This window comes from Littorina saxatilis, linkage group LG4 (assembly GCF_037325665.1).
Source record: "Littorina saxatilis isolate snail1 linkage group LG4, US_GU_Lsax_2.0, whole genome shotgun sequence".
In the NCBI taxonomy this organism is placed as follows: domain Eukaryota; kingdom Metazoa; phylum Mollusca; class Gastropoda; order Littorinimorpha; family Littorinidae; genus Littorina; species Littorina saxatilis.
The window spans coordinates 36,645,752-36,672,519 of record NC_090248.1 but is presented as its reverse complement, the minus strand read 5'-3'; the positions used below and the strand labels follow the sequence as shown (position 1 = coordinate 36,672,519).

General features: G+C 42.4%; 1 protein-coding gene across 1 annotated transcript in view; it reads left to right on the top strand.

Moving 5' to 3' along the window:
- Positions 1-26,768, top strand: part of LOC138965578 (protein rolling stone-like) — a 123,638-nt gene that overhangs the window by 70,503 nt on the left and 26,367 nt on the right. Inside the window, exon 3 of the mRNA XM_070337763.1 lies at positions 20,997-21,125. Coding sequence (XP_070193864.1) covers positions 20,997-21,125 — 129 coding nt within the window. The remainder of the gene's footprint in view (positions 1-20,996; positions 21,126-26,768) is intronic.

Here is a 26,768-nt window from a genome sequence, read left to right as displayed (position 1 = left end):
GTCTCGGTTGTTGTGTTTCGTGATGCCTTCATGACTTTCACAACAGACATTTAAAAATGTGTACGAGTCATACAATGTACCATTCCATGCGAGAGCATCTTATATGCAAATGGCATATATTATGTGTGTGTGTGTGTGTGTGTGTGTGTGTGTGTGTGTGTGTGTGTGTGTGTGTGTGTGTGTGTGTGTGTGTGTGTGTGTGTGTGTGTGTGTGTGTGTGTGTGTGTGCGTGTGTGTCCGTATGTCTGTCTATCTGCATTACTTTTGTCATCCAAATACAAACGGCAATTTCTGAATCAATATGGGCATCATTTGCAAGGTGTAGACCAAAGTCAAACCTGTTCACACTTCCACGAGAGAGTATCAACCATAAAAGCAAATAACGATGAATACAAAAATAATATATTCACACTGCATGCAAATACAGAAGATATATTGTATTGTTATCATTTTCACGAGTTTTCATTCACAAACACCTGGGAAATAAATCTCATGTTCCTCATGCAATAAATTGAGGTGGTGAATGGGTTTGAGCTTTCAAGGTGAAACGTGGATTGTCAAAGTAAAAGCCAATCAGGCTGATTGTTTGATGTGTGGAACCATCGCGGCTTTGGTTTTGTGTTACCGAGGACAACGATTGTAAGCATTCACTCTCAAAGACCCAATCAATGTTGATAATTACCGCGGCGACTCATGGTCAATTTGCAACTTATCTCTGTAATCGCAAAATCCACAACGAAAAGTCATAAACACTTAAAAGAAAAGAAATATGCTCAACACTTACTGAACTCACACGTATGATCGCATTTTCAGACTGGAAGAAAAGCGTCAACAAGCTACGTTTGACGTCACATACAAGGTTGTGGTGTTATCTCGAGCTACTGTGACGATGCTTTGTGGCCCGGAGTTGGATTTTAAAAATCCGTCTCCCTGTGGGTTATTGTGCATTTTGTTGCACAACCAAAATGATGACAAAAACGATGTTTGGTGGCTTGTCGTCAGACCAGCATTTTGTTGTTGGTCCTCGGGGAGCATATCGCCTTTTGTCTCATATTTATCAACCGCGGCCTTCGGCCTTGGTCGATAAAGATGAAACAAACGACGATATGGTCCCCTTGGACCAACAAAAAAGCTGGTCTGTCAACAAGCCACCAAACATCTTATACTGTCCTTCTCTGGAACCGCCCTCTGATCTTACACATACGGATGATATATAGAAATGTCCTCCCGCGAACCGCCCCCTCTGTCCTTGATCAAGTTCATCGACACACGATTAGCACGAGCGGCGCTGAAGGAACCAATCTGTTCTTGGACTGAAAATTGTCCTTTGTGACCACACATTAAGCTAAAAGCATTATCTAAATGGTTTCAGTCATGGCATGTAAAACTTGCCCACGGTCCAACCACTTTATGACAGGAATTGTGGTCCCCTTACAAGGAAAATAAGATAATAATAAATATGTATTTTGTTTTTGAAAATTACGTCGTGTCGTATTCCTAAGTAAAACCCTAAATTGTTATAACTATCTTTCAAGCTGTGTATTATCGTATCAAGTTTATTTCGAACATATTTGTTTTGGGTAGTTCAAAAATTCGATTTGGAGTCTTTGTTGTTCTGCCCACTTAAAGAAAATATAACTTTGTTATGCAATCTATACGTTCGTAGGTTGTAGGAACGATTAAAAAAATGTCAAGTCGTTTGTTCTGATAAATTAATGTAGCTTCCCAGTGCTTGTTCCAGTGAAGAGCGAAAGAATAAGATGTGATTTGAAGATCGGGCACTAATCTCTCTCTCTCTCTCTCTCTCTCTCTCTCTCTCTCTCTCTCTCTCTCTCTCTCTCTCTCTCTCTCTCTCTCTCTCTCTCTCTCTCTCTCTCTCTCTCTCTCTCTCTCTCTCTCTCTCTCTCTCTCTCTCTCTCTCTCTCTCTCTCTCTCTCTCTCTCTCTCTCTCTCTCTCTCTCTCTCTCTCTCTCTCTCTCTCTCTCTCTCTCTCTCTCTCTCTCTCTCTCTCTCTCTCTCTCTCTCTCTCTCTCTCTCTCTCTCTCTCTCTGCTCCGTGGAGAATAAAGAGAGTTAGGCACATTGTAAAACCTAAATGGTTTGATAATGATTTACAACATGCCATTGACCATCGCGATTTTTTAAAGTCGGTTGGCAAGGAAGAGGAATACAGAGAACAGAGAAATAAGGTAAATTCACTTAAACGAACAAAAAAGATAAAATATTTTCGTGACCTAGCATCAAGTTCAAAGCAAAACTCAAAGAATATATGGAAGGCAATAAATGAACTTACGAATAAAAAGGCTGCCAGTCATCCGAGTTGTATCAAGGACATATCTCCCGATGCTTTAAACACACATTTTTCCAAAATTGCTGAAAATGTGATTAAAAATGACAAGTCCAAATTAAATGATTTGAAAGTTTTAGAAGAATTTTGCAAATCAAAACAAATTTCATGTCAAGCAAAAATTCCCCTTCTTACAGTACCTGAAGTTTTTCACGCACTTACACACCTCAAGCAAACAGGCACCCGGGGGCTCGATGGGCTTGATGGTAGGATTCTTAAATTGTCAGCCCCCGTAATTTCTGAAACACTTACCTACATTTACAATCTCTGTTTAGACAAAAAATATTTTCCAGTCGCCCTGAAACAGGCTAAAGTCATTCCTCTGTTTAAATCAGGTGACAAAAGAGACCCCTCAAATTATAGGCCAATTTCCATTTTGTCTGTGTTATCAAAACCACTGGAAAAGCATATCAACAAACACATCCTAACACATTTCAACCAAAACAACTTATTCCATCCTAAACAATCAGGATTTAGAGCTAAGCATTCCTGCCACACTGCCTTAATCTCTCTTGTTGATCAGTGGTTGGACAAAATAAACGATAATGAATTCTGTGGTGCCATTTTCGTAGACTTTGCAAAAGCCTTTGACGTAATTGATCACACATTATTGCTTAGAAAATTCGGTTTGTATGGCGTCGGATATGATACTATCAATCTTGTTAGTTCATTCCTCTCTGACAGACAACAGACAGTTCTTACAAACACTAGAGCATCGAGCATGCAAGCTGTAGATTACGGTGTACCACAAGGATCGGTATTAGGACCTCTGCTCTTCTCAATATATGTTAATGACCTCCCCCTTTATATTCAACATTTATGTGAACTTTTTGCAGATGATACCACAATTCACTCCAGTAACAAAAATTTAACTCGCTTATCAGAATCCCTCCAAGGAAGTCTAAACCAGCTGACAGAATGGACTGACCTAAATCACATGTCTCTTAACCCAAAGAAAACCAAATATATGATAATTACAACTAGACAAAAACGACAGAATTTTACCTCAACTGGTCCCGATTTAATGATTGACGGCAATATAGTGGAAAAAGTCGACCATCACAAAGTTCTAGGTGTCCACATCGATAACAACCTGTCTTGGTCAACTCACATTGAACAACTTAGTAAATTAGTGTCAAAGAAAGTGTACCTCTTATCTAGAATTAAACACTTCCTTAATTGTCAAGCCAGGAAGTTATTTTTCACTGCTCATATTCAGTCTCTTATTGATTACGCATCCACTCTATGGGACTCTGCAAGTGATAATTCCCTAAAGCTACTCAGCAGATTACACAAAAGAGCGCTAAAAGTAGTATTACTCAAACAGACTACTCTCACCGACTCAGACTACATCAACATAGGGGTCCTACCTCTGAAGTCAAGAATGAATTACAACAAAGGAATAATGATGCATAAAATTATGACAGAAAATGCACCCGAAACCATTTGCTCAAAGTTCTCTTTGAAGAATTCGCACCACTTTATAAAACTAAACACTCCTCTTCCTAGGATAGACCTATTTAAATCAAGTCTTGTTTATTCAGGAAGCAGCCTCTGGAACGCTCTTCCGGACGCCCTGCGGCAATCCACCAACACAGATTCTTTTAGAACCAAATATTCTTTCCATTTAATGAACTCTATGAACAAATAAACTTGATTGGTATGTTTTCTTTGTATACAGTTGTTCATTATCGGAATTATGGTTTATTGTGACAAAATCACGAAGATTTGGCTCTGTAATACATTGTTTTGCTGAGCTAATGTATTGTTGGGTTACTTTCCGTTTATCTTCATTGCTTTACACCCAATTTTGAACACTACCTTATGATCTACAATGCTTCTACATAATGCGCTTCATGTACATAAACTTATATGTTCTACCATTAATGTTTTTATGTAACCTTTTTTTCCCTAGTCATAGTTATAGTAAAATAGTTTAGTCCCTCTTTAGGGCGAGGGCCAGATGCAAAAAAGCATATCTATGCTTATTCTTGTCACCCTCGAAAAATAAAAGATTTGTCATTTGTCATTTGTCATTTGTCATTTGTCTCTCTCTCTCTCTCTCTCTCTCTCTCTCTCTCTCTCTCTCTCTCTCTCTCTCTCTCTCTCTCTCTCTCTCTCTCTCTCTCTCTCTCTCTCTCTCTCTCTCTCGCGTACATAGTCTCCTCTGTAAATTTGTGTTGCTGAACTTGCGACGAAATGCAAAGAACTACACTTGTCTGGGATTGCTACATCAACCAACACGAGAGCAAATACGTGCGGATTCAGTCAATTAGACGAAGAGAGATCAGTACAAAATGAAGAGGGAGGAGTGATGTGACAGAGGCTGACAGTATTAGGTCCCCCCTTGTACATTTATCTGGTTGCACGTGCGTGACGCACAGAATGACAGCGGCGCGGGGAAATAACGCTATTAATTCCCGTCAGGACACTATCACTGGCACTCTCGCTTTTCGTGAAAAGGTCAGAGACCTTGGGCCGCAGACCATACAACACTGGACCGCTACCAGAGGTTTTCTCTGCCACAACTTGTGTGTAAACTGATGGAGAGTGTCAACGCAGTCACGAGTGGGAAGGAAATGTAACGCAAACAGAGCGATCATTAGTCATCATTTTTTCCCGCGTAGAAAAAGAGGTATGATAATTATACTGAGAAACGTTTAGAAACAACACATCATTTCCCGCGCAAAGAGAGAGACAAGATACACTACAAAAAGTAGAGAGAGTCAAGAAAAAGTCTAAAAAGGACAAGAGACAACATTTGCCATTTCCGGGACATATACTGTTCAAAAAAAGAAACGCATAGCTTGTAATATTTGGTTAATTTAGTTATATGGCTACAAGGATATCCACCAAACTGCAGAAAATGTTTATCTGGTCGTCGACCTTTCGTCCATTGCCACAAGTGAGCTCTGCACGTGACGCATGCGTTATCAGTGGCTACAATGTCAAAATTGCTCATTTGGCATGACCACTCGTCATGCTTCAGTGTAATCTCGTGAAACTCGGGGAATATTGAGCTCTCACCATGTCTTCCAAAACCCATAAAAGCGGATTGTTCGCCACAAAGAAATCAGACGACAATTCAGCGACGAAAGATGGCGCATGGCCCGATTGAGCAGAGAAGACCGCCAAATTGCATTGGGTCGTTTACAAGCAGGCCAAAGTCAAAGTGCAATCGCCAGGCACTTCCACGTGTCCCAGAGCACCATCAGTAGACTGTGGGTCAGGTTTCAAGCCACTGGCTCCGTTGCTGACTTGCCACGAGCGGGAAGACCAAGGGCGACAACTGCTGCTCACGACCGCTTCATACGGCTCCGCCACCTCCGGAATCGTTTCCTGTCGGCCTCATCTTCTGTCCAGGCTCTCCCCGGGCCACACCGATTATCGGACCAGACCGTGCGGAACCGCCTGCATGAAGCTGGTTTGAGAGCTCGCAGACCTCACAGAGGAGCTGTCCTCACCCGCCACCATCGCCAGAACCGAGTGCAGTGGGGCAACCAGCACCTTCGCTGGACCGTCCGGAATCACTGGAGACACGTGTGGTTCAGCGACGAGTCCTACTTCCTGCTCCAGCGACATGATGGTCGGAGGAGGGTCTACCGGAGAGTAAACGAACGTTACGCGCCCAACTGTGTGGATGAGGCACCCGTTCATGGTGGTGGAGGCGTCATGGTGTGGGGGGCGATCAATACCGCTGGAAGGAGCACCCTGGTGCACGTCCAAGGGCGCATAACTGCCCAGTGATATGTGGAGTAAATTCTGCGCCCACACGCCCTTCCTCTTCTTGCTGACCAGGATGCCATATTCCAGTAGGACAACGCTCGCCCGCACACAGCACGACTCACCACCCAGTTCCTCACCGACCACCATGTCCAGGTGCTTCCCTGGCCATCCATGTCGCCAGACATGAACCCGATAGAACAACTCTGGGATGAATTGGACAGACGTGTGCGCAGGCGAGAAGAAGCGCGATCTATTGCAGGCACTTCAGGAGGAGTGGGACACCATCCCACAGCAAGATATCCGGCATCTGATCCAGTCCATGCCCAGAAGGTGCCGGGCAGTTGTTGCTGCTCAAGGCAGTCACACCCCCTACTGACTTGACAGCCTCGGCACCCAATCGTATTGATTGACTGATTGATTTGAAGATGCAAATGAACTGTGTGTGCATTCAACTGTGTCCATACCAAATTTCAAACACATAATCTAAATATTGGATTTTCTGTTAATTTTTTCGAAAAATAAAACAAATTTGGCAAGTAGCAACTATGCGTTTCTTTTTTTGAACAGTATAGAAAGAGGCGTGATGCTTACACTACAGAACGCCCAGAAACAATATTGACGCTAAAGAGAATAGACGGTTTACAATTAGGGAGCAATGTTCTGCCTTTAAAGCTTTTGTCTTAATTTTTACTTCAGTGATCTTTGCGAATAATGTGTTTTTGGGGTTTAAAGTGGTATTGCTCGAGCAAAGGAAAGCACACAAAAAACAGTTTTGCGCTTTAGCATTTCTTTGCATTATTTCAAGCATATTTTACTTAAAATTCGTAAACTATCAATTTTTTGTTTGTTTTTTTAAAGCGTAAATTTTAGAAGTCACAGGTATACGTTTTCTAAGTCGAAGCTAGTTTGCTAATTGTCGATTAACTCTTCTCCGAGAAATACGAACGTCTAAAACTAAAAGCTTCCGCCACCACAATTGTATGCAGCCATGAGATTGTTAAGTTAACTTGCGATTATCCGTTCATTTCAAACACCCGTTTTCGGTGTTTTGTGTTTTTGTCAGTAAGACCAGCAGTAAAAAAATAGGTAGTAATCACAGCTTGGCTTGCGACTGGTAATTCCAGTTCATTAGGACATTTCAAAGTCTAATGTCTGATTGTAGGGTGCCGAAATTGTCCCGGTGTTTTCACGAAATGGCAGGCTTTTTGTGAAAAAGGGAACGCCGCTTGAAAGACAGATACTTCAAGTATTATGCTCTGCCGTTTGTAGAAGCAGCTAGCCTATGCATTATTTACAGGCGCTGAAGAAGCACCCAACAACTTTTTCGAAGGTAAAGTCGCTTGTCTTTTTTGTTTTGTTTTAGTATCAGCGTAGGGTGGAATAGTCTTAAAAAAAAGACTTGCATTGCAAACGAAGCAATCCGTGTCCACTCATGTGTTCTGCATATTCAGTTGACGTTTTGTTGGCTTTTGGTGTCATGGCGGGATGGAATCGTCTTAGAAAGCTTGCATTACAAAGGAAACAACACTGGTATTTGCTGTAGTTTCACTTGACGTTTTCAAGACCTTGGACAGGTCCACCAGGACACTCTGACAAAGAGACAAAGGTCCACCGGTACATTTTGACAAAGAGACAGAGGTCGAGTGTCACTGCTTGACTCTCTTTTCTTGTATCTCAAACACTCAGGTGAACCAACAGCATGATGACGCAAGCATGTCTCGTGAGGCATGGCAGGGTGGGCTGACGTATGTCCTAATTCCTATCTATCTCTGATCGTAGAGCAGCTATCTTCTGATAGTTTCTGTGTTAACGCCCTCATATGTTAACACGTCTGGTCTGAAAAAAACAGTGGCAAGTCCAGAGGGATGATTTCAATTCAGGGATCCGCAAGGATTTTTTTTCCAAGAGTCAACTTAGTGTGTAGACTTTCTATTGGTGTAACTACAATTATATAACAGGGGCGGACGAGGGGGGGGGTTCTGGGGTTTCCGGAACCCCCCTCCCCCCCCAGCCAAAAAATAAAAATATTTTTGTGTGTTTTTTTGGGTTGAGTTTCAATTTTGGGGGTATTAATCAGTGACAAAATCTGCTGCCTGAAACTGGTAATGATCATCCTCAGATTGCACCATTTTGCATCCTTTTTTTCAAAATTTTCCAGGGGGGGCATGCCCCCGGACCCCCCTAGAAAGCTAGGCGCTTCGCGCCTTCACACACATATCGTCACAATATACTTTTGGAACCCCCCCCCCCCCCCCATAAAATGAACTGATCCGCCCCTGTATAAGATACATTTATCAATTAATCCTGATTTTGGAACGTAAGCTGTATATCTGTTTCTGGTATCCGATACACTGTTGATTGTTTGATTGTGTGTTTCTTTGGATAACTATGGACAGGCAAACCGCTCCAACTTGGAGTCTTTGAAAAGCGATACTCAGTGGAAATACAACAACCACACCAAATACAAGAGAATAAAACAAACACACACACACACACACATACATACACACACACACACACACACACACACACACACACACACACACACACACACACACACTGACACACACACACACATGTATGCAAATAAGATAGGAATCCCGAACAACACAACTCCTATGCATACGCGAAGAATCTCTGCGCCTCGAGTGTATAGCATACTCCAGAGATGAAGCAGCCAGTCGGAAATTCCTCCCACTCGGCTGGTTTGAAATCATTGGTTGTGGAGTTTACGCTGATCATCCAATCACTATGGTGCTCATCCCAATCATTGGTTAGACTGATCAGCCAATCAATATTCTGTTCATCCCAATCATTGGTTAGACTGTGATCATCCAATCACTATGCTGCTCATTCTAATCAATCAATCCGGTGTGAGATTACAGTTAGTGCTTGGCTGAACTTTGAGTCTGTCGGCTTCAGCCAATCTTTTCTCGTCAATTATACCACTTGATGTCTGTGTAGATGCCGGAAGTTTGAGTTAGAAATCAAAACTCGTATTTAGTTACTAATAACAGTAGAGTATTCCTATAGTATCGTCAACGCCGCCGCCCCCACAAACCAGACGTGATTGGCGGATCTGGACAAAACCATGACTTTAAAACTTTTGATTTGCTCGCTCATCAATATTTACAAACCTTTTTGGATTTGGTGACCGACATCTGCAAGGTTAATGATTTAGAAACCGACAGAAGAGCTTGCGAACGCGTTTGAAAAAGGCAAGGAAAGAAGCAAGATATGAGATTTGGTTTCCTTCTTTGCTGCTTTTTAACTCCTCCTTGTACTCACTTTTCCGATGGAAAATAGATTTCCGAAAACAAACTCTGTCGGTTTTGTATTGGTTGTGAAAGAGTGAATACCCTTGCTTGTTACTCGGACAAACAGTGGATGGGCCAATCACCATCAAGGGATGTGTCGGAAACACCTGGACAGGAACACGTGTGAAGTTATTTGTCAGAGGAAAAGCAAGGGCATTCACTCTTTCACAACCCATACCAACCCGAAGAAGTTAATTCCGAAAATCGTCCACTGCATACGTTTTATTCATTGTGAAGCAGTCAACAGCGTTATGGTAATGTGTGATTCATTGCCTGCCTTCTCTCTATCCGTGGAAACCAAACTCTTTTCAAATCTTGACATTATTTTGTGTCTAATTTTGAAAGTTATAAACTCTTTCTCCTCGATGTTGGTAATTTTCCATTTCTAATTTCTGAAGTTACAAAAAACCCGCCAGAATGACAGATCATCCGGTAAGTGGGAAGCAGACGTCGTTCGTCCTAAGCATATGCCTGGAAAGCTTTTCCCTCGAGGAGAACAAGAGGCCAGGTTGCGACACCTATTAGACGAGGTGAGAAACGACTCGCCCTCTGACAGTGAGCTCATATCGCCACCAACACCTTGCCCAGAACAGGTCTGCCGTATATATTATATCGGATGGCGTGGTCCTGGACAAAATTGCTTTTGTCACTGACCGCCACTTGACTCGCTGGTGTCAGCATTGTGGGCTGACTTTTTTTGTGGATAGCCTTTTAGCTGTTAGGAGTAGCTTTGGGGTGAATTAGTTCGGAGAAGAACACAAAGGTGTTTTTTTAGAACACACTTGAAATTGTACGAGAAAACCCGTCTGCTAGCAGTTAAACGTTTTTGTCTTTGCGCCTTTGATGGACATAACTCCTTATGAGTGACAACCTAGCAGAACCCAAGAAAGTAACCGCGATAGAACATGATTCACAAAGACGTGAGAACGTTTGGCTGACAGATCATTTAATGCTTGCAACGTAGATGTCTTTCATAACAGAGAGAAGGAGATGCCAGGTTGCGACACCTATCAGACGAGGTGAGGAACGACTCGCCCTCTGACAGTGAGCTCATATCGTCACCCACACCTTGCCGATTAGAGGTCTGCTGTATATATTATATCGGATGGCGTGGTCCTGGACGAAATTGCTTGTGTCGGTGACCGCCACTTGACTCGCTGGTGTCAGCATCATTTGTAATTGTGGGCAGACTTGTTTGTGTGGATAGCGTTCACTATTAGGAGTTGCTTTGGGGTGAAAACGTTGGGAGAAGAACGCAACGCCTTTATTCAGAACTTGTTTGAAATTGTACGAGAAAACCCGTCTGCTAGCAGTTAAACGTTTTTGTCTTTGCGCCTTTGATGGACATAACTCCTTATGAGTGACAACCTAGCAGAACCCAAGAAAGTAACCGCGATAGAACATGATTCACAAAGACGTGAGAACGTTTGGCTGACAGATCATTTAATGCTTGCAACGTAGATGTCTTTCCCTTTTCTTCTTTCTTTATTTGGTGTTTAACGTCGTTTTCAACCACGAAGGTTATATCGCGACGAGGGAAAGGGGGGAGATGGGATAGGGGAAAGGGGGGAGATGGGATAGAGCCACTTGTTAAGTGTTTCTTGTTCACAAAAGCACTAATCAAAAAATTGCTCCAGGGGCTTGCAACGTAGTACAATATATGACCTTACTGGGAGAATGCAAGTTTCCAGTACAAAGGACTAAACATTTCTTACATACTGCTTGACTAAAATCTTTACAAACATTGACTATATTCTATACAAGAACCACTCAACAAGGGTAAAAAGAGAAACAGAATCCGTTAGTCGCCTCTTACGACATGCGGGGGGCAGAGAAATAAGGATGTGGAAAAGAAGACTTTTGGTAAGTGAAATAAAGGTGATGGATCCAGTCAGTTAGAAATAAGACAACAAGAAAAGAATTGGAAAACTGCAGGGAATAGTAGGGAGAGTTTTCTTGGAAGGAAATATAGGTGAAAGGACTGGTAAGGCAGAAATAAGACAAAAGAAGAGAAGTAAAGGGGTGGGGTAGCTCTGTGGAAACACTCCCGCCGCGTGAAGGCGACCCAACGTCTTTCCCAACGGAGAGAAGGAGAGGCCAGGTTGCGACACCTATCAGACGAGGTGAGGAACGACTCGCCCTCTGACAGTGAGCTCATATCGTCACCAACTCCTTGCCGATAACAGGTCTGCTGTATTATGTCGGATGGCGTGGTCCTGGACGACTTTGCTTTTGTCACTGACCGCCACTTGACTCGCAGCTGGTGTCAGCATTGTGGGTTGAATATGAGTGCAGCCCTTTAACTGTCACGGGTCCAGTGAGTGGGAATGTGTTGCGTCGGTCTGGCCAACCCGGCATAGAGCTTTCTTCAGAAGGGCATTTTTCTTTGAATTTTAAGAGAGAAAGTCTGCTGTCAAAAGTAAGCGTATTTTGTTTCCTTAAGGTAATGCCACTCCTTACCTTTACCAGCCCACTATTAAAAAAAAACTACTGAGTTAATGCGATAAGGTATACGTAGCGGAGGAGGGAGGTTTGTGAACTAGCATTGCTCAGGATCTAAAAAACAGAGGGAAGTGGGCACTCAAACCTCTGAACAACAGTAGTGACAGTAATGTGAAATCAGTTGCCTTAACTAAGCCTCAGCCTTAGAGCATCAGATGAATTGAAATGAACGAATTTGCAAACTGACACCGTAGCTATTCGTTGTTTTCGCAGCGTGACGCCCTGCAACCTAAATCCACCATTTTCGCGAAACCGAGAGCTGTCACGCACTATGCGTGTGTCGCTTGGTAAAAACAACGGATGTCCATGTGTCCGTCCTCGTGTCACCACGGTGGCACGTAAAAGACCTCGGTACCTCAAGTGGATGTTGAGGAAACACGCAAACACCTGCTTAGCTCGAGTTTTGTTGCTGATAGCTTACCAGTGGGAGAAAGTGATCTAATTTCCCAGCAATGGAATAATAAATTAAGGAAAAGGAAAATCAAGCCAGAGTCCGTCGTCATGTCCATTTTCTTTTCGACGCTAAGGTGGGAGCTGTTTCGTATTGTGCGTAGGAAACAAGGGATTGAACAGATCCAGCCTTGCTAAAGAGCGACCTCCGCCTGCAGACCTGTAGATAGTCACATTGTCTCCCAACAAATAACCTGTCGCCAGCTGGGTCCAGACCTGCAATATCTTTGGTTTGCATTAATATTCATGAGGGTCAAGCAATTCGGGGAACAGGGTCAACGAGGAGAGACAGAGTTAAGCGTGTGGAAATGTGATTCCTTCGTTTCTTGAAATCGTGTGGGGGTGGGGTTTTTTCGCTGAATTTGCTTTATTTTTTTCTGGAGATTTTGGGATACTTGTCTCGGAATTGTGGGGTTTTTTCCTGCCAGAATGTGTTGTTCTTTTCCTGGAAAATTTCTTCTTTTTTTTTCTTGGAGTTATATTGTCTTTTGTTGCAGAATGTTTTTGCTCTTTTCCTCAGAGATTTTCTGATTCTTTTCCAGCAAATTTGTCTCCACAGGGGTGTTGTGGGGAGGGGTCGGAAGTTTAGCTGGAGACACGATGGATTTTTGGGAGGAGAAAATGAGAGTGTCAGATTGAATTTGGAAAACTGTTGTCTGTGCTGTCAATATAGTTTTGTGGAACTGAGTTGTTTCTGAGTTTTTCTCTGAGTACCTTTTTTTCACCTTTCAATCTAGTGATGGTTTAATTGCTTTTTGTTGAAGGAGGGGCAACGGCCCCGAAAATCATTGCGTAATAGAATAACGGTGATCGGTGTTGTTCGTCTTTATTTGCCATGTTTTTTAGACATCTTTGTCAGGGCCATATTGACATAACGTGTTCAAGTAGGCGCTCTCAAAGAGAGAGTGAGAGTGAGAGATAAATAGACAGAGAGAGAGAGAGACCGCAAAAGACACAGTCAAACAAACAAACACATACAGAGATATTACCAAGAAAGTTACAGATTCTTTGAAAACGCATACAGCCTCTTGTTTCAAGCTTTTTTTCCCCCCTTTTAATCTCCTTTTTCCAATTTTGCCAGCTATTGCATAACCAGAAATTCTTCCCCACAAAATCAATAAAATTATCAATGCTATCAAAAAAGGCGAAAGTTGTTTTCCCTCTACAAAAGCACCAGATATTCGCAGCAGGCTTGGCATACCAGCGGGGAGAAAAGTTGATCGAGTTCGTGTAATCGGCGCCAGGCACTCGGCACGCGGGGAAAATAAAATCCATCGTTTGTCGATTGCCTGCACGGTTTGAGGCATAAGAAATGGGTAACCAATAAGAACATAAACCCCTCCGAGTCTTGGGAGGTAACAGCTGCTGGCATGATTGACGGGGAGGGGCGGAGGAGAGACGGGGGGAGGGGGGAGTGGGAGGAGGAATCAACTCGTCAAGGCGACAAAATGAAATGTCCTGCTTAAGTGTCCCGCCCAGCCTGCCAACCTGCAAAGTCTTGTGCACAGGAGCCGGAATCAGTTTGAAAGATACAGTCCTCCCTGTGGAAACGATGCGACTCATCATCGCAGATCTATCTGGCCAGGCTTTTACATGGGATAAGACTATTCATTCCTCCATTTTGACACATACCATAAATCAACAACCGGAGTAGGATTTTGTTGTTGCTGTTGTTGTTGTTGTTGTTGCTGTTGTTGTTGCTGTTGTTGTTGTTGTTGTTGTTGTTGTTGTTGTTGTTGTTGTTGTTGTTGCTGCTGTTGTTGTTGTTGTTGTTGTTGTTGCTGTTGTTGTTGTTGCTGTTGTTGTTGTTGTTGTTGCTGTTGTTGTTGTTGTTGCTGTTGTTGTTAGTCACTAAAAATTAAAATCCAGTGGTGTCAATTTGCACAGGAAGAAGTCAGGAGACACAAGTTTGGTATGTGTCCAAGCGGAGGGCTAGTCGTGTCCAATCAAAGTGCCTGGCTAGAAGTGAGATAGTCAGCCCAATTGTTTACACGGGCCTGTTTACATGGGGCTGTCTTCAAGGGATTTCGTTTGGCGTTGGCAGTATGCGAAACACCGAAACTATTGCAAATCGCCCAAAACTGTGCCGCCATTTCGGCAGAATGGAAATACTTTTTTCGGAGTTGAGGAAAAGGTGACGCCAAGCACAGCTTAAAATGTCAACAAATTGCCGAAACTGTTAAGGCCATTACAGCACATTTGACGAAGAAAGTAAATCCTATCAACATCTCTGATAATTTATTGACAACAGCTAGCGTTGACCGTTAATATTTGGGAAACAATTTGCCTGGCCCATTGCGGGGGCCACCATTGCAGTTGCCAGAGTCGAATTTGAGTCCATTGGCCCTGGTAGTTGGGCCAGTGTATTCACTGGTCAACCGGTACCCGATTATCAGATTGTCCTTGTAATTGGTGTCCCTGTTATCTCTCGGTATTTGTGTGTATTTATTCGAAGATCTGTCTGTGTTTTCTCATGCATTTTTTTTCAATTAAGAGATTTGCAATTATGAATACAGATGTTGCGATGATCATGAAGCCTCTTGATGAGTCATTGTGTCGTTTCAGTGCGTTAGCTTTAAAACCAGTTCGTCTCTATCGGCGTGTTATCTCTCGGCATGTGTGTGTATTTATTCGAAGATCTGTCTGTGGTTTCTCATGCATTTTTCTTCAATTAAGAGATTTGCAATTATGAATACCGATGTTGCGGTGATCATGAAGCCTCTTGATGAATCACTGTGTCGTTTCAGGGTGAGTCCGTATATAAGCTCAGTGTTAAGTGCGCTAGTTATGAAACCAGTTCGTCTCTATTGGCGTGGGTTCCAACATGAATACAAGTCAAGTCAAGTATAGTCAATATTTATTTCAAACACCCCTTGGGTTACATGAATAAAATAAAAAAATTGCAATAAACACGACAAAAAAAGATATGTAATAATGAGAAACAACACTTCTATAAATTAACCGAAAATAAATCAAGCTTAATTCATAACTAAATAATTGTAATCATGCATTTGTTTACAGGAATGTATATGTTTTATATGTATATGAATACGATTCGAACATCGACCGGTTTCGACACAAGGTCTTCGTCAGCAAATAAAAGGAGAAATGACAGGAGAGATGACAGAAAAAAGAAACAAGTCGCGTAAGGCGAAAATACAATATTTAGTCAAGTAGCTGTCGAACTCACAGAATGAAACTGAACGCAATGCCATTTGTCAGCAAGACCGTATACTCGTAGCATCGTCAGTCCACCGCTCATGGCAAAGGCAGGGAAATTGACAAGAAGAGCGGGGTAGTAGTTGCGCTAAGAAGGATAGCACGCGTTTCTGTACCTCTCTTTGTTTTAACTTTCTGAGCGTGTTTTTAATCCAAACATATCATATCTATATGTTTTTGGAATCAGGAACCGACAAGGAATAAGATGAAAGTGTTTTTAAATTGATTTGGACAATTTAATTTTGATAATAATTTTTATATATTTAATTTTCAGAGCTTGTTTTTAATCCGAATATAACATATTTATATGTTTTTTGAATCAGCAAATGATGGAGAATAAGATAAACGTAAATTTGGATCGTTTTATAAATTTTTATTTTTTTTTACAATTTTCAGATTTTTAATGACCAAAGTCATTAATTACTTTTTAAGCCACCAAGCTGAAATGCAATACCGAAGTCCGGGCTTCGTCGAAGATTACTTGACCAAAATTTGAACCAATTTGGTTGAAAAATGAGGGCGTGACAGTGCCGCCTCAACTTTCACGAAAAGCCGGATATGACGTCATCAAAGACATTTATCAAAAAAATGAAAAAAACGTTCGGGGATTTCATACCCAGGAACTCTCATGTCAAATTTCATAAAGATCGGTCCAGTAGTTTAGTCTGAATCGCTCTACACACACACACACACACACACACACACACACACACACACGCACAGACACACATACACCACGACCCTCGTTTCGATTCCCCCTCGATGTTAAAATATTTAGTCAAAACTTGACTAAATATAAAAAGAAAATGAGCAAGGAAGAAAACACACGGTACCACACCTAACGTTCTTGGACGCAGAATGCTTATTCCTGTTGGATTTTCTTCCAAAATTTGAGACAGTAGCCGATGAATTCTTTTCCATTCTTCTGAGACAACTCAGAGAGCATACCAACGAAGGGGCATTAATTGTCGCCTTTGTCCCCGAGTCCTTGGTTTCTATAATACAGACCTATACCATCTTTCAGGGTATTGATAATGTCAAAGTCGAGCCTTTTTTCAAGAAGTCTACCTCTGATGTAACGAGGAAAAATACGGACAAAATCTTTATTGAATTTAGTAAAACTAATATCCGGAAACATTCCTTTTCTAACAGAGTTGCACCATCATGAAACACACTGTCTGATGTTGCTAAAAATGCACAAACTATTAACCCTTTCAAAACTCTGCTGGACATACAAAAACTTATGACTGAGTCACTCTATTTGTACGATAATTGATATTGAGTAAATATATATACGACTTTGAGCATGTTAATATGATTGACAAATTTGATAATGAGATGGGACGCGAAAAAAAGCTGTGAGGCTTATGGATACCAATCCAGTCCCTAACCACTACTACTAATAATAATATATCATTACTTCGGCCTTGAGATCATTAATCATCCGCTGTATTCGCCTGATTTGACACCCTCAAACTATCATTTGTTTGCAAATGAAATATCTCAGGGGTGAGCACTACGAAATGGACAATGGCATCATGACTGCCGTTGCACGTTGAGGACTTCTTGTGGTTGCAGGACAAAAGCGTTTGTAGCATCAAGTTTATGATGCGCAGGTGGAACAAGTCTGTGGAGTTCCGGAGTAACTATGTTAACATTTGAACTCCTCCCTAGTCGGGCCCGGAACTTTTCAGTTGACCCTCGTACTTAGTTGTTTTGATTCTCAACAGTTTGTTTAGCATAATTATCTATGAAGACTTTTAATCTTGTTATGTCATCTCAGTGCACCATTTATGGCCTTGCTAATTTCCACATAGATATATTAAAGATGGCTGCCATTCACTCGCGATCATAAAAATGTTTTTCAAGGTTTGAGGCCAGGTATATTAATATGTCAAAGCTTTTGATTACCAAGATATAATATTGCTGTTGTTGTTGGTGTGTTTTTTGTTGTTGTGTGTGATTTTTTGGTTTTGTTCTCTCATAGATAGACGACGATTTTGAACGATAGAATATGCACAGGGTGCCTTGATCTACACCGGGTCTCACTCTTGGTCATGGTTAGTCGGGGCTGGCCGAGAATACTTGCTTCTATTTTGGACAAAAAAAGTAAAATTGCAATCATCGCCTTGATGACGTCTCTGAATTTTGTTCTGTGACGCCACACTACTTCAAGACATCGTGTGTTTGTTCTTGAATGGTGTAGACAAAGATACTGACTTTCATGCCCATGGCCATGACTAACCCTGTTCGAGAAGGAAGAAGTAGTTTTGAATGTGTGAGCACACCATTGGCAGGGAGAGGCACGTTAGAAGGACAGCGACTTGTCAGCAACATGGAGGGCAGAGTACGCGTTCTGTTGTGTCTGCTGTTGGCCGTGTCGACATGCGACTCTTCGCAGCCCGACTTGACGCAGCTTTTCCTTGACTCCCCGACTCACTGCGGGAAGGTGTACAACGTCACAAACACGTCAGTCTACCAAGTCAGCAAAGCAAACGCCACACATGCCTTTTTTGCCTGTGACCTGGTATTCACAGCCACAGACCCAAACGACCGCCTGTGTGTCTTGCAACGTGATCTCAGGTTTTCCTCTTGTGATGTCAAACTGGAGCTGCACAACGGTCGAGTGGGCGTAGAAGCGACAAGGAAAAAGACTCTAGACTGCAGACACTTTTTGAATGACGTGGAATGGTACGCTCTCCAACGCAGCTCTCTCTCCGTCAGAGTGGCTGCGAACGGGCTCAGGCCGTCCCTGAGTGACGTGGAGGTAGAACTTCGAGTGTACAGCATGCAGGGTGTTAACAGGCATGTTTCCATGGAAAATGCACCTGCCTGTGGAAGCAGCTTCTCCATGAACAGGAGCAGAGTCAACGTCACAAACATCGACCTGCACCATTCAAAAACAGAGAGAACAAACCTACCGCCATTCCCGAAGTGCACGCAAACCTTCTTGTATGTAGGCGATATGGAGAACATCTCTCTGTGCGTCGAGTTCCACTCCAGCAGACGTTCGAACCCGCTGTGCAAGAAACCAAACTACACTTTGGAAATCTCTCAATTTATTCCAGACAGCGAGGAGTCACCATTTAAAGAGGTTGCGGCCGGTGTTAGAAGTTGCCAGAACCCAGAACCTCGCAAGTGGTGTTCCAACAGTGGGAGAATTTCTCTACTCCTCACACGGCATGGGACTCCAGATGTGGAGGAAGATGAAGTCGTGTTCTACGCCCTTGTCCTCGACCAGGCTGGAGAATTCTTTGACTGCTTCTTTTGTACACCTACTGCGGGCCCTAGTGGGAACACCGTATCCTCGGCCCGTGGATCAGACACAGCTTCAGTGCCACCAGGGAGCTTGCCCGCTCAAACCACAGCATCTTCAAACGAGACGATACGAACAGCCGCAGCAAAAGACACCAATACTCTGACCATCGGACTAGGAGCGGCGGGATTTTGCATGGCGCTTGCTACAGTACTAGCACTCCTCGGTCTGCTCTGGCACAGAAAGCGTTTAAACGACAACAACCCTACATCCAACGCCACACTCGCTGCCACCAACGTCCCTCTCGTGACTGACACCACTGCGGAACCTTCAAACAAGAATTGCCCTGTCACTGTTCAGCCTACAGATCCTGAAGAATCCACATCGGATTTCTCAGAAGCCAGCGATGTCAGTGAGACAAGTGATTTCACTGAGGTTTCGGACATGGATGACTCATCAACTGTGGCTTGATGCAGTGTGACATCATTCACGGCGACACAGTTTGGGCGTGGGGACAACGTTGAAGTAGTGGGTCGTAGACATTTGGTTGGCTAAACATCCCAGATAACAGGTTGGTTTATTTAACAGCGAACAGCAACCTGGCCCAACCACAGAGTATTAGGCCTAACCACAGAGATATCTTAAATGTTTTGGTTTAAGTTAAGATCTAGGGTCCTCTTTGGGTTGTGTTTGAAAATCGTGTTCGCGTTCATGGCTTCTTCGCTGATTTAAACGAATACACAAGTCACTGATCAATTTGCGGATCCCGAAGAATCGACGGAAACTGTCACAGAAGCGAGTGAAGTGAGTGAGACCACCGATTTGTAGTGAAGCTCCGACATGGATTACTCATGAGCTGTGTCTCAGGGAAGCATGGTTTTATTCACCGCGACACAGTTTTGCTGTTTTTAGGGAAAGGTTAATTATTTGCTTGCCCAAGCAACCCGGAAAAACAAAGATATTTCATAATGAACTATACTAGTACTACTCAAGCACAGAATGATTGGCTATATGGAGGGTACTCTTGAGGTTCGTTTGAAAATCGAATTCGCGCTAATGCCTGTTTGTCTGTGGACTTAAAAGACCGTTGGGTCGACATATTTGTGATTGTAACGTATTGTTTTTACAATAACAAACGTTCCAACAAATTACCTTTCTTGGTTTTTTATTCTGAATTTTGGAACGTTGGCAGTCTCTTTGTTTTTGGATTTGCCTACGTTATATGTTGAAAAATTGCTGAACCTCTCCATTACGAACAGACAACAGGAACTGTCTCGGAAGCAACTGACAATTCCTGGAAAACTACTCAACAGATCGTCATGAAACTATACCTACATATTCGTCCAGATGATATACCGTTTTTTCGATAAATGTCTTTGATGACGTCATATCCGGCTTACTACAAAAGTTAAAGCGACACTTTCACACCCTCATTTTCCTATTGAATTGATTACAAATGTGGTCAACCAATCTTTGACGAAGTCCGTACTTTGCATTTCAGCTTGGAAGCTTAAGTTAAAAATAAATTTTTCAGTTTGTTAACTCTAAAAAAAATAATATGCTCAATAACAATAACAACACTTTATTGTCCATTAAATTATTACATAAAAATGGAAACTTTTCTTCGGCACACCCTGAAACAAAGTGGATATATGCAAATCAGGTATTATTTTCGCATGTGCGTGTGTACGTTTATGCATAACTGACACTGGTGTCAATCTTCAAAAACGTTAGAAGCAACAAACAAACACAAATCCCCACTACGCATGGGAAGCAAACTGGTTGTTGGTTTCAGGTTTGTGTCCAAATTAATCCAATGATTGCCTTACCCTATGTAAACAGTTGGACAGTCGACACAACGCTTTGTACTGGAAGGAGGGTACTTTGAAGTGTCGATGGCTCCGGGTCAGCCTTTTGTCAACAGTTTTTCTGTTTCGTTGATTGTGTTGTGCTGTTTTCTTGACATATTTCACTATGTTTCACTGTTTGTTTCATTGTGTTTCACTGTCGTTTTCATTGTGTGTCACCATTGTTATTTTTAGAGCCACATTTTTGCTGCATCAAGCCTATATAAAAGTGTTGAGGGAATGCTGCTCTTCCTTTTCGTGTTTTTAACTGTGCTGCGTTTCACTGATAGTTTCACTGTTGTTTCACTGTGTTTTATTGTTTGACTGTTCCAGATCCGCAGTTTTGCCGCAGTATGCCCATAGTGTTGAAGTGCCAGTGGCTGCTGATGAACCTAGCCTACAACTCGGCCATCGTCGTCACCACGGCCTACTGGGGCTGGATCGCCTTCATCGTGGATGACTGTGAGTTTACACACACGCACACACACGCATGCATGCACACAAAATGCACGCACGTATGCATATGAACGCACTTTCCCCCTCTCTCTCTCTCTCTCTCTCTCTCTCTCTCTCTCTCTCTCTCTCTCTCTCTCTCTCTCTCTCTCTCTCTCTCTCTCTCTCTCTCTCTCCCTCTCTCTCTCTCAACTATCATCATCGTCATCATCATCATCATCATTTTCCCCATTGGGATTGTGCGCTTTAGCAACTACTTCCTTCTTTTTCCAGGTTTTTTTCCTGCTCTCTCGATTATAAGATGTGTGTCGGTGGCAGAAAATAAAAGTCGACCGGTTTAAGCGCAGAAGGTGAGAGAAGTGGACCACAGATGATTTGAACTGGGCCCATAAAAAGTACATTATGGAAGTTTCAGCTAAAATGTGTGTGCCCCCTCCACGCACGCACGCACAACCAACAAACACACACACACACATACACACACACACACACACACACACACACACACACACACACACACACACACACACATACTTGCAAAACAAAATTAGGGGTTAGCTTTAAAAAAAAAGAAGAAAAAAAGGAGAGGGTCGTTTGAGTTACCGGAAGCAATTTCCAGAAGAAGTAGTTGGCTTAAAGTTAATGACCCTAGATGGGTTGAACTCAGCAGCTCATAAAAATGGCGTGATGAAAGGCATTCTTGCATTGGAAATGATCACCTCAAATTGCACTCTGGGGGCAATTCGTCGGCCCTATCTCTTATCTTTTGCAAGCGATCAAAACTCCTGGCGGGTATGGATTATTAATACGTGGCTTGGATAATCTTTTCGCACTTGCACAGACGTTGAAACTGCTGTGAAATACGAGTGAACCATGCGGTTATAGGCCTGCACTATCAATGATGTGTCTGAGATCAAAATGGTCAAAGTCGCGAGTTCTATATCTTCTGCTTTTTTTGCTTTCTGCATCAGATAACAAAGTTACCGCCCAAAGAAATCAAAAAAGTTTGGGAATATGTGATTACTTTGTTTACTTGACCGAATTACAAAATAGAGATGATTTTGGGAAAGTTGAAGTGCCCAAAGGAGAGAGAAAAAATAGAAAAGATACTGAATAAAAAGACTGAGAATGGGATCAATTACCAGACTAAATAATTTTGTCAACTACACCTCGTACTCTCAAAGATAAATTCTTTGCTAACACGTTGTTATCAGCGATAGATAACGTAATGGGCAAACACTGACTGCTAACGTTCCAACATTCAGAATAAAAATGTAAAAAAATGTTTTATTTTGCCATACATTGAACGTTCCAAAAACTGACCAGTCTTGTTAGGGTTTTTTTCTTATTCCAAAACATCTTAAAGAATGTATTTGCCCTTGTGTGTCAAGGTAACTACTGCTGAAGATTGAGAATACGATCAATTACCTTTCCAAAAAGCATATACATGTATACAGGGCACAACTGCTTTACTAGTGATTTCGTGAACGTTACCTTGAGAATTGCGGTGCATTATTTTTGCCGCTTTTCGAGGCTCCAAGCAAAATGCTTCAATCATTGGCAGTGAAATATTTGCGATGTCGACGATGCAGCCCCTTTCAAAACTGCTCGTCTGTTTCCGACAAGGCCGGTTGACGCCATTTTGGAACTTTCTGCTCCATCGACTTCCGGTCTGCGTCGACCCAAAAACAGAATGTAAGGACTGAAATGATTGGTTCAACAGACCGACAATGGAATAACACTATAGGCATGCTGATTGGAGAGCCCCTTGAAGAGCTGTTTTATCACTATCACTTTCCATTCTTAAGTCTGACGACAATACATGGAGTATCTCCAATGTGCCCTACGCCGTAGAACATCTATGCAACTGGCATACCTTGAGAAACCTCTCACTGTCTTTGTCTGTCTGTCTGTCTGTCTGTCTGTTCGTCCGTCTGTCTGTCTGTCTGTCTGCCTGTCTGTCTGTCTGTCTCTCTCTCTCTCTCTCTCTCTCTCTCTCTCTCTCTCTCTCTCTCTCTCTCTCTCTCTCTTTCAAACATACACACAAACGCGCACACGCACACACACACACACTTGGCTCTTTCCGTTTTGAATTGTTTCTCTCTCACTCTCTCTCCATCTCTCTTTCTCTATCTGTCTCTCTCTTTATCTCTCTCTCTCTCTCTCTCTCTCTCTCTCTCTCTCTCTCTCTCTCTCTCTCTCTCTCTCTCTCTCTCTAAGAACTCCATTCCTGATATAATTAAGGTGCAAGTAAGTGAAACTTTATTCAAAGAACTCTACATGCTGTTTCTCTTGGAAACAAGTAAATAATTCTGTGATAGTATTTCATCATTGCTTGATATTCATAATGCATTTTGAAATGTCGTTTTAATTGTTTGACATGTTAATTATGTGAATTGTATTGTAATTAACTTAACTTCAAATTCTTCTTGTTATTAATCGAGTTACCCTCAATGGGCGAGGGCCGGATGAAAAAAAGCATGTATACATTGCTTATCCTGTTACCCTCGATAAATAAAGTTCAATTCAAATCAATTCAATTATCTCTCTCTCTCTTTCTCTCTCTCTCTCTCTCTCTCTCTCTCTCTCTCTCTCTCTCTCTCGCACCCTCACACACACACACGCACACACTAACACACACACACACACACGCGCGCACGCACGCACGCACACACACACACACACACACACACACACACACACACACACACACACACACACACACACACACTCGCCTTCCACAAGGTGTTCTCGTTCCGTATCGACAATAATCAAACTGCCGGGTTACGGTGGAGATGAATGTTGCTGCGGATGAAACTTTCACGCGATTTGCTAATCACTAATGAATAAATCATCAAAGCATTCAATAATCACAATGTGTTGTTGCTGGTTCAAGCACGCATACACTCACGCGCAGGTGCACACACACACTCACACACACACACACACGCACTCACACACACATACACACACACACACACACACACACACACACACACACACACACACACACACGCACGCACACAGACACACACACACACACGCACACGCACACGCACACGCACACACACGAACACCAGCACCTGTATTTTCTGATAATTATAGTCACGCATTTCGTCAACCAAACCACCTGCGCTTGCATTGCGTTTAATAAGACATGACCTTCAGGTGACGAGAGAGGTCTTTCCTTGAAAACGTTGGTCCTTGCCTGCCCTACAAGAGCGGGGATGGATTGGGGTCAGATGCATTTTGGTTTTGAGTCTATGCTGAACTGATTCAAAGTCTTGATACATTTTATCTCCTGTTTAGCTAGAGGTAGGAACCTATATTTTTAGTACGACTGTGCGTTATACAATTGAATGTTTCCGCCGATTCATTTTCTTTTTCCATGTCTTCCGACCTTGTTGGCTAACTCGCTCTCTGTCCATGATGAAACACAAAACTCATTTGTCAACGATGCAATAAAAACAATGCCTTGTCAATGATGCATCTAAAAATGTCCTTGTCACCGATGCAACGAAACATGCCTTGTCAACGATGCAACTAAACATGCCTTGTCAACGATGCAACTAAACATGCCTTGTCAACGATGCAACTAAACATGCCTTGTCACCGATGCAACGAAACATGCCTTGTCAACGATGCAACTAAACATGCCTTGTCAACGATGCAACGAAACATGCCTTGTCAACGATGCAACGAAACATGCCTTGTCACCGATGCAACGAAACATGCCTTGTCAACGATGCAACTAAACATGCCTTGTCAACGATGCAACGAAACATGCCTTGTCAACGATGCAACTAAACATGCCTTGTCAACGATGCAACGAAACATGCCTTGTCACCGATGCAACGAAACATGCCTTGTCAACGATGCAACTAAACATGCCTTGTCAACGATGCAACGAAACATGCCTTGTCAACGATGCAACTAAACATGCCTTGTCAACGATGCAACGAAACATGCCTTGTCAACGATGCAACTAAACATGCCTTGTCACCGATGCAACGAAACATGCCTTGTCAACGATGCAACGAAACATGCCTTGTCAACGATGCAACTAAACATGCCTTGTCAACGATGCAACTAAACATGCCTTGTCAACGATGCAACGAAACATGCCTTGTCAACGATGCAACTAAACATGCCTTTGTCAACGATGCAACTAAACATGCCTTTGTCAACGATGCAACGAAACATGCCTTGTCAACGATGCAACGAAACATGCCTTGTCAACGATGCAACTAAACATGCCTTGTCACCGATGCAACGAAACATGCCTTGTCAACGATGCAACTAAACATTCCTTTGTCAACGATGCAACTAAAAATTCCTTTGTCAACGATTTACGGAAAAATTCTTTGTCAATTGTCGTTCTTGAATTATTGCATTGGTTGGCTGTTTCATTTCATGATCATGTTTGCAGAGCCAATACTGTGCTCCTCGAAAGGATTTTACGTCTGTCTTGCATAAATATAATTTATGTGGAAAAATATTTCTGATGGGGGTTTTAAATTCTAAGATGAAAAGCAGTAAGATGTTAAATCCATATCCAATCCAAGTTTTCATTGACTAACCAAGATGCAAATCCTAAAAGGTCACTTCCGCCCACCACTCGAAAGCAGCAACAAGTGAAAATATATACCGCCGCATTTGAACCATTTTTATGCTTCTTTTTTGTGTACTGGAATATTGTCTCTTGACAAATGTATGGATAACATCCACGGCTGCCAATGTCGTGGTCTCAATGTACAGGTATTTTTGTATTTTGGTGTTTTAGTGACGGGAATGATAAATTAGGGCCTGATATGTCCATTTTGAAATCTAGTCAACCCGTACACTAAAACTTACACCTTGCTATATATGTATATGTTCTTTGGTTATGATTTTACTGTTGTAGAGCTTTTGCTCTATCAAAAACAGTAGTCGCTGAAAATAAACTTCAGCGACAGAAACATCAACATCATCATCTTCGAAAATGGCATTATTCACACCAAGATTGAATTTGTTGGTCAATGAAACTAGTGATATAATATTTCGGGGGCAATGCGAATTGTGAGGTGTTTTTCTTTTCACTGAAACTATTTAGGGAAATTGCTATGACCTATGAGCTCTTTTAGTAAAACCGTTTATAATGGATTAGAATGGTGGTTTTTTTGTTTTACACCAAACTTGTAAAATATTCAGGAGACTAATTGCCTTGCAATTTCCTGTTTTGTGTATCGCTAATGTTATAGACAAGCAAATTGGCTCCCATTTGATTTTGGTTATAACTGCTTTCTCAATTGTTCTTCGTTTTAGTTGCTTTCTCTCTCTGTCTCTAGATCTGTCTCTTTCACATTCTCACGTTCTCTTTTTTTCTGCTCTCTCTCTCTCTCTCTCTCTCTCTCTCTCTCTCTCTCTCTCTCTCTCTCTCTCTCTCTCTCTCTCTCTCTCTCTCTCTCTCTCTCTCTCTCTCTCTCTCTCTCTCTCTCTCTACCGGCACGGTTGGCCTAGTGGTAAGGCGTCCGCCCCGTGATCGGGAGGTCGTGGGTTCGAACCCCGGCCGGGTCATACCTAAGACTTTAAAATTGGCAATCTAGTGGCTGCTCCGCCTGGCGTCTGGCATTATGGGGTTAGTGCTAGGACTGGTTGGGTTCGGTGTCAGAA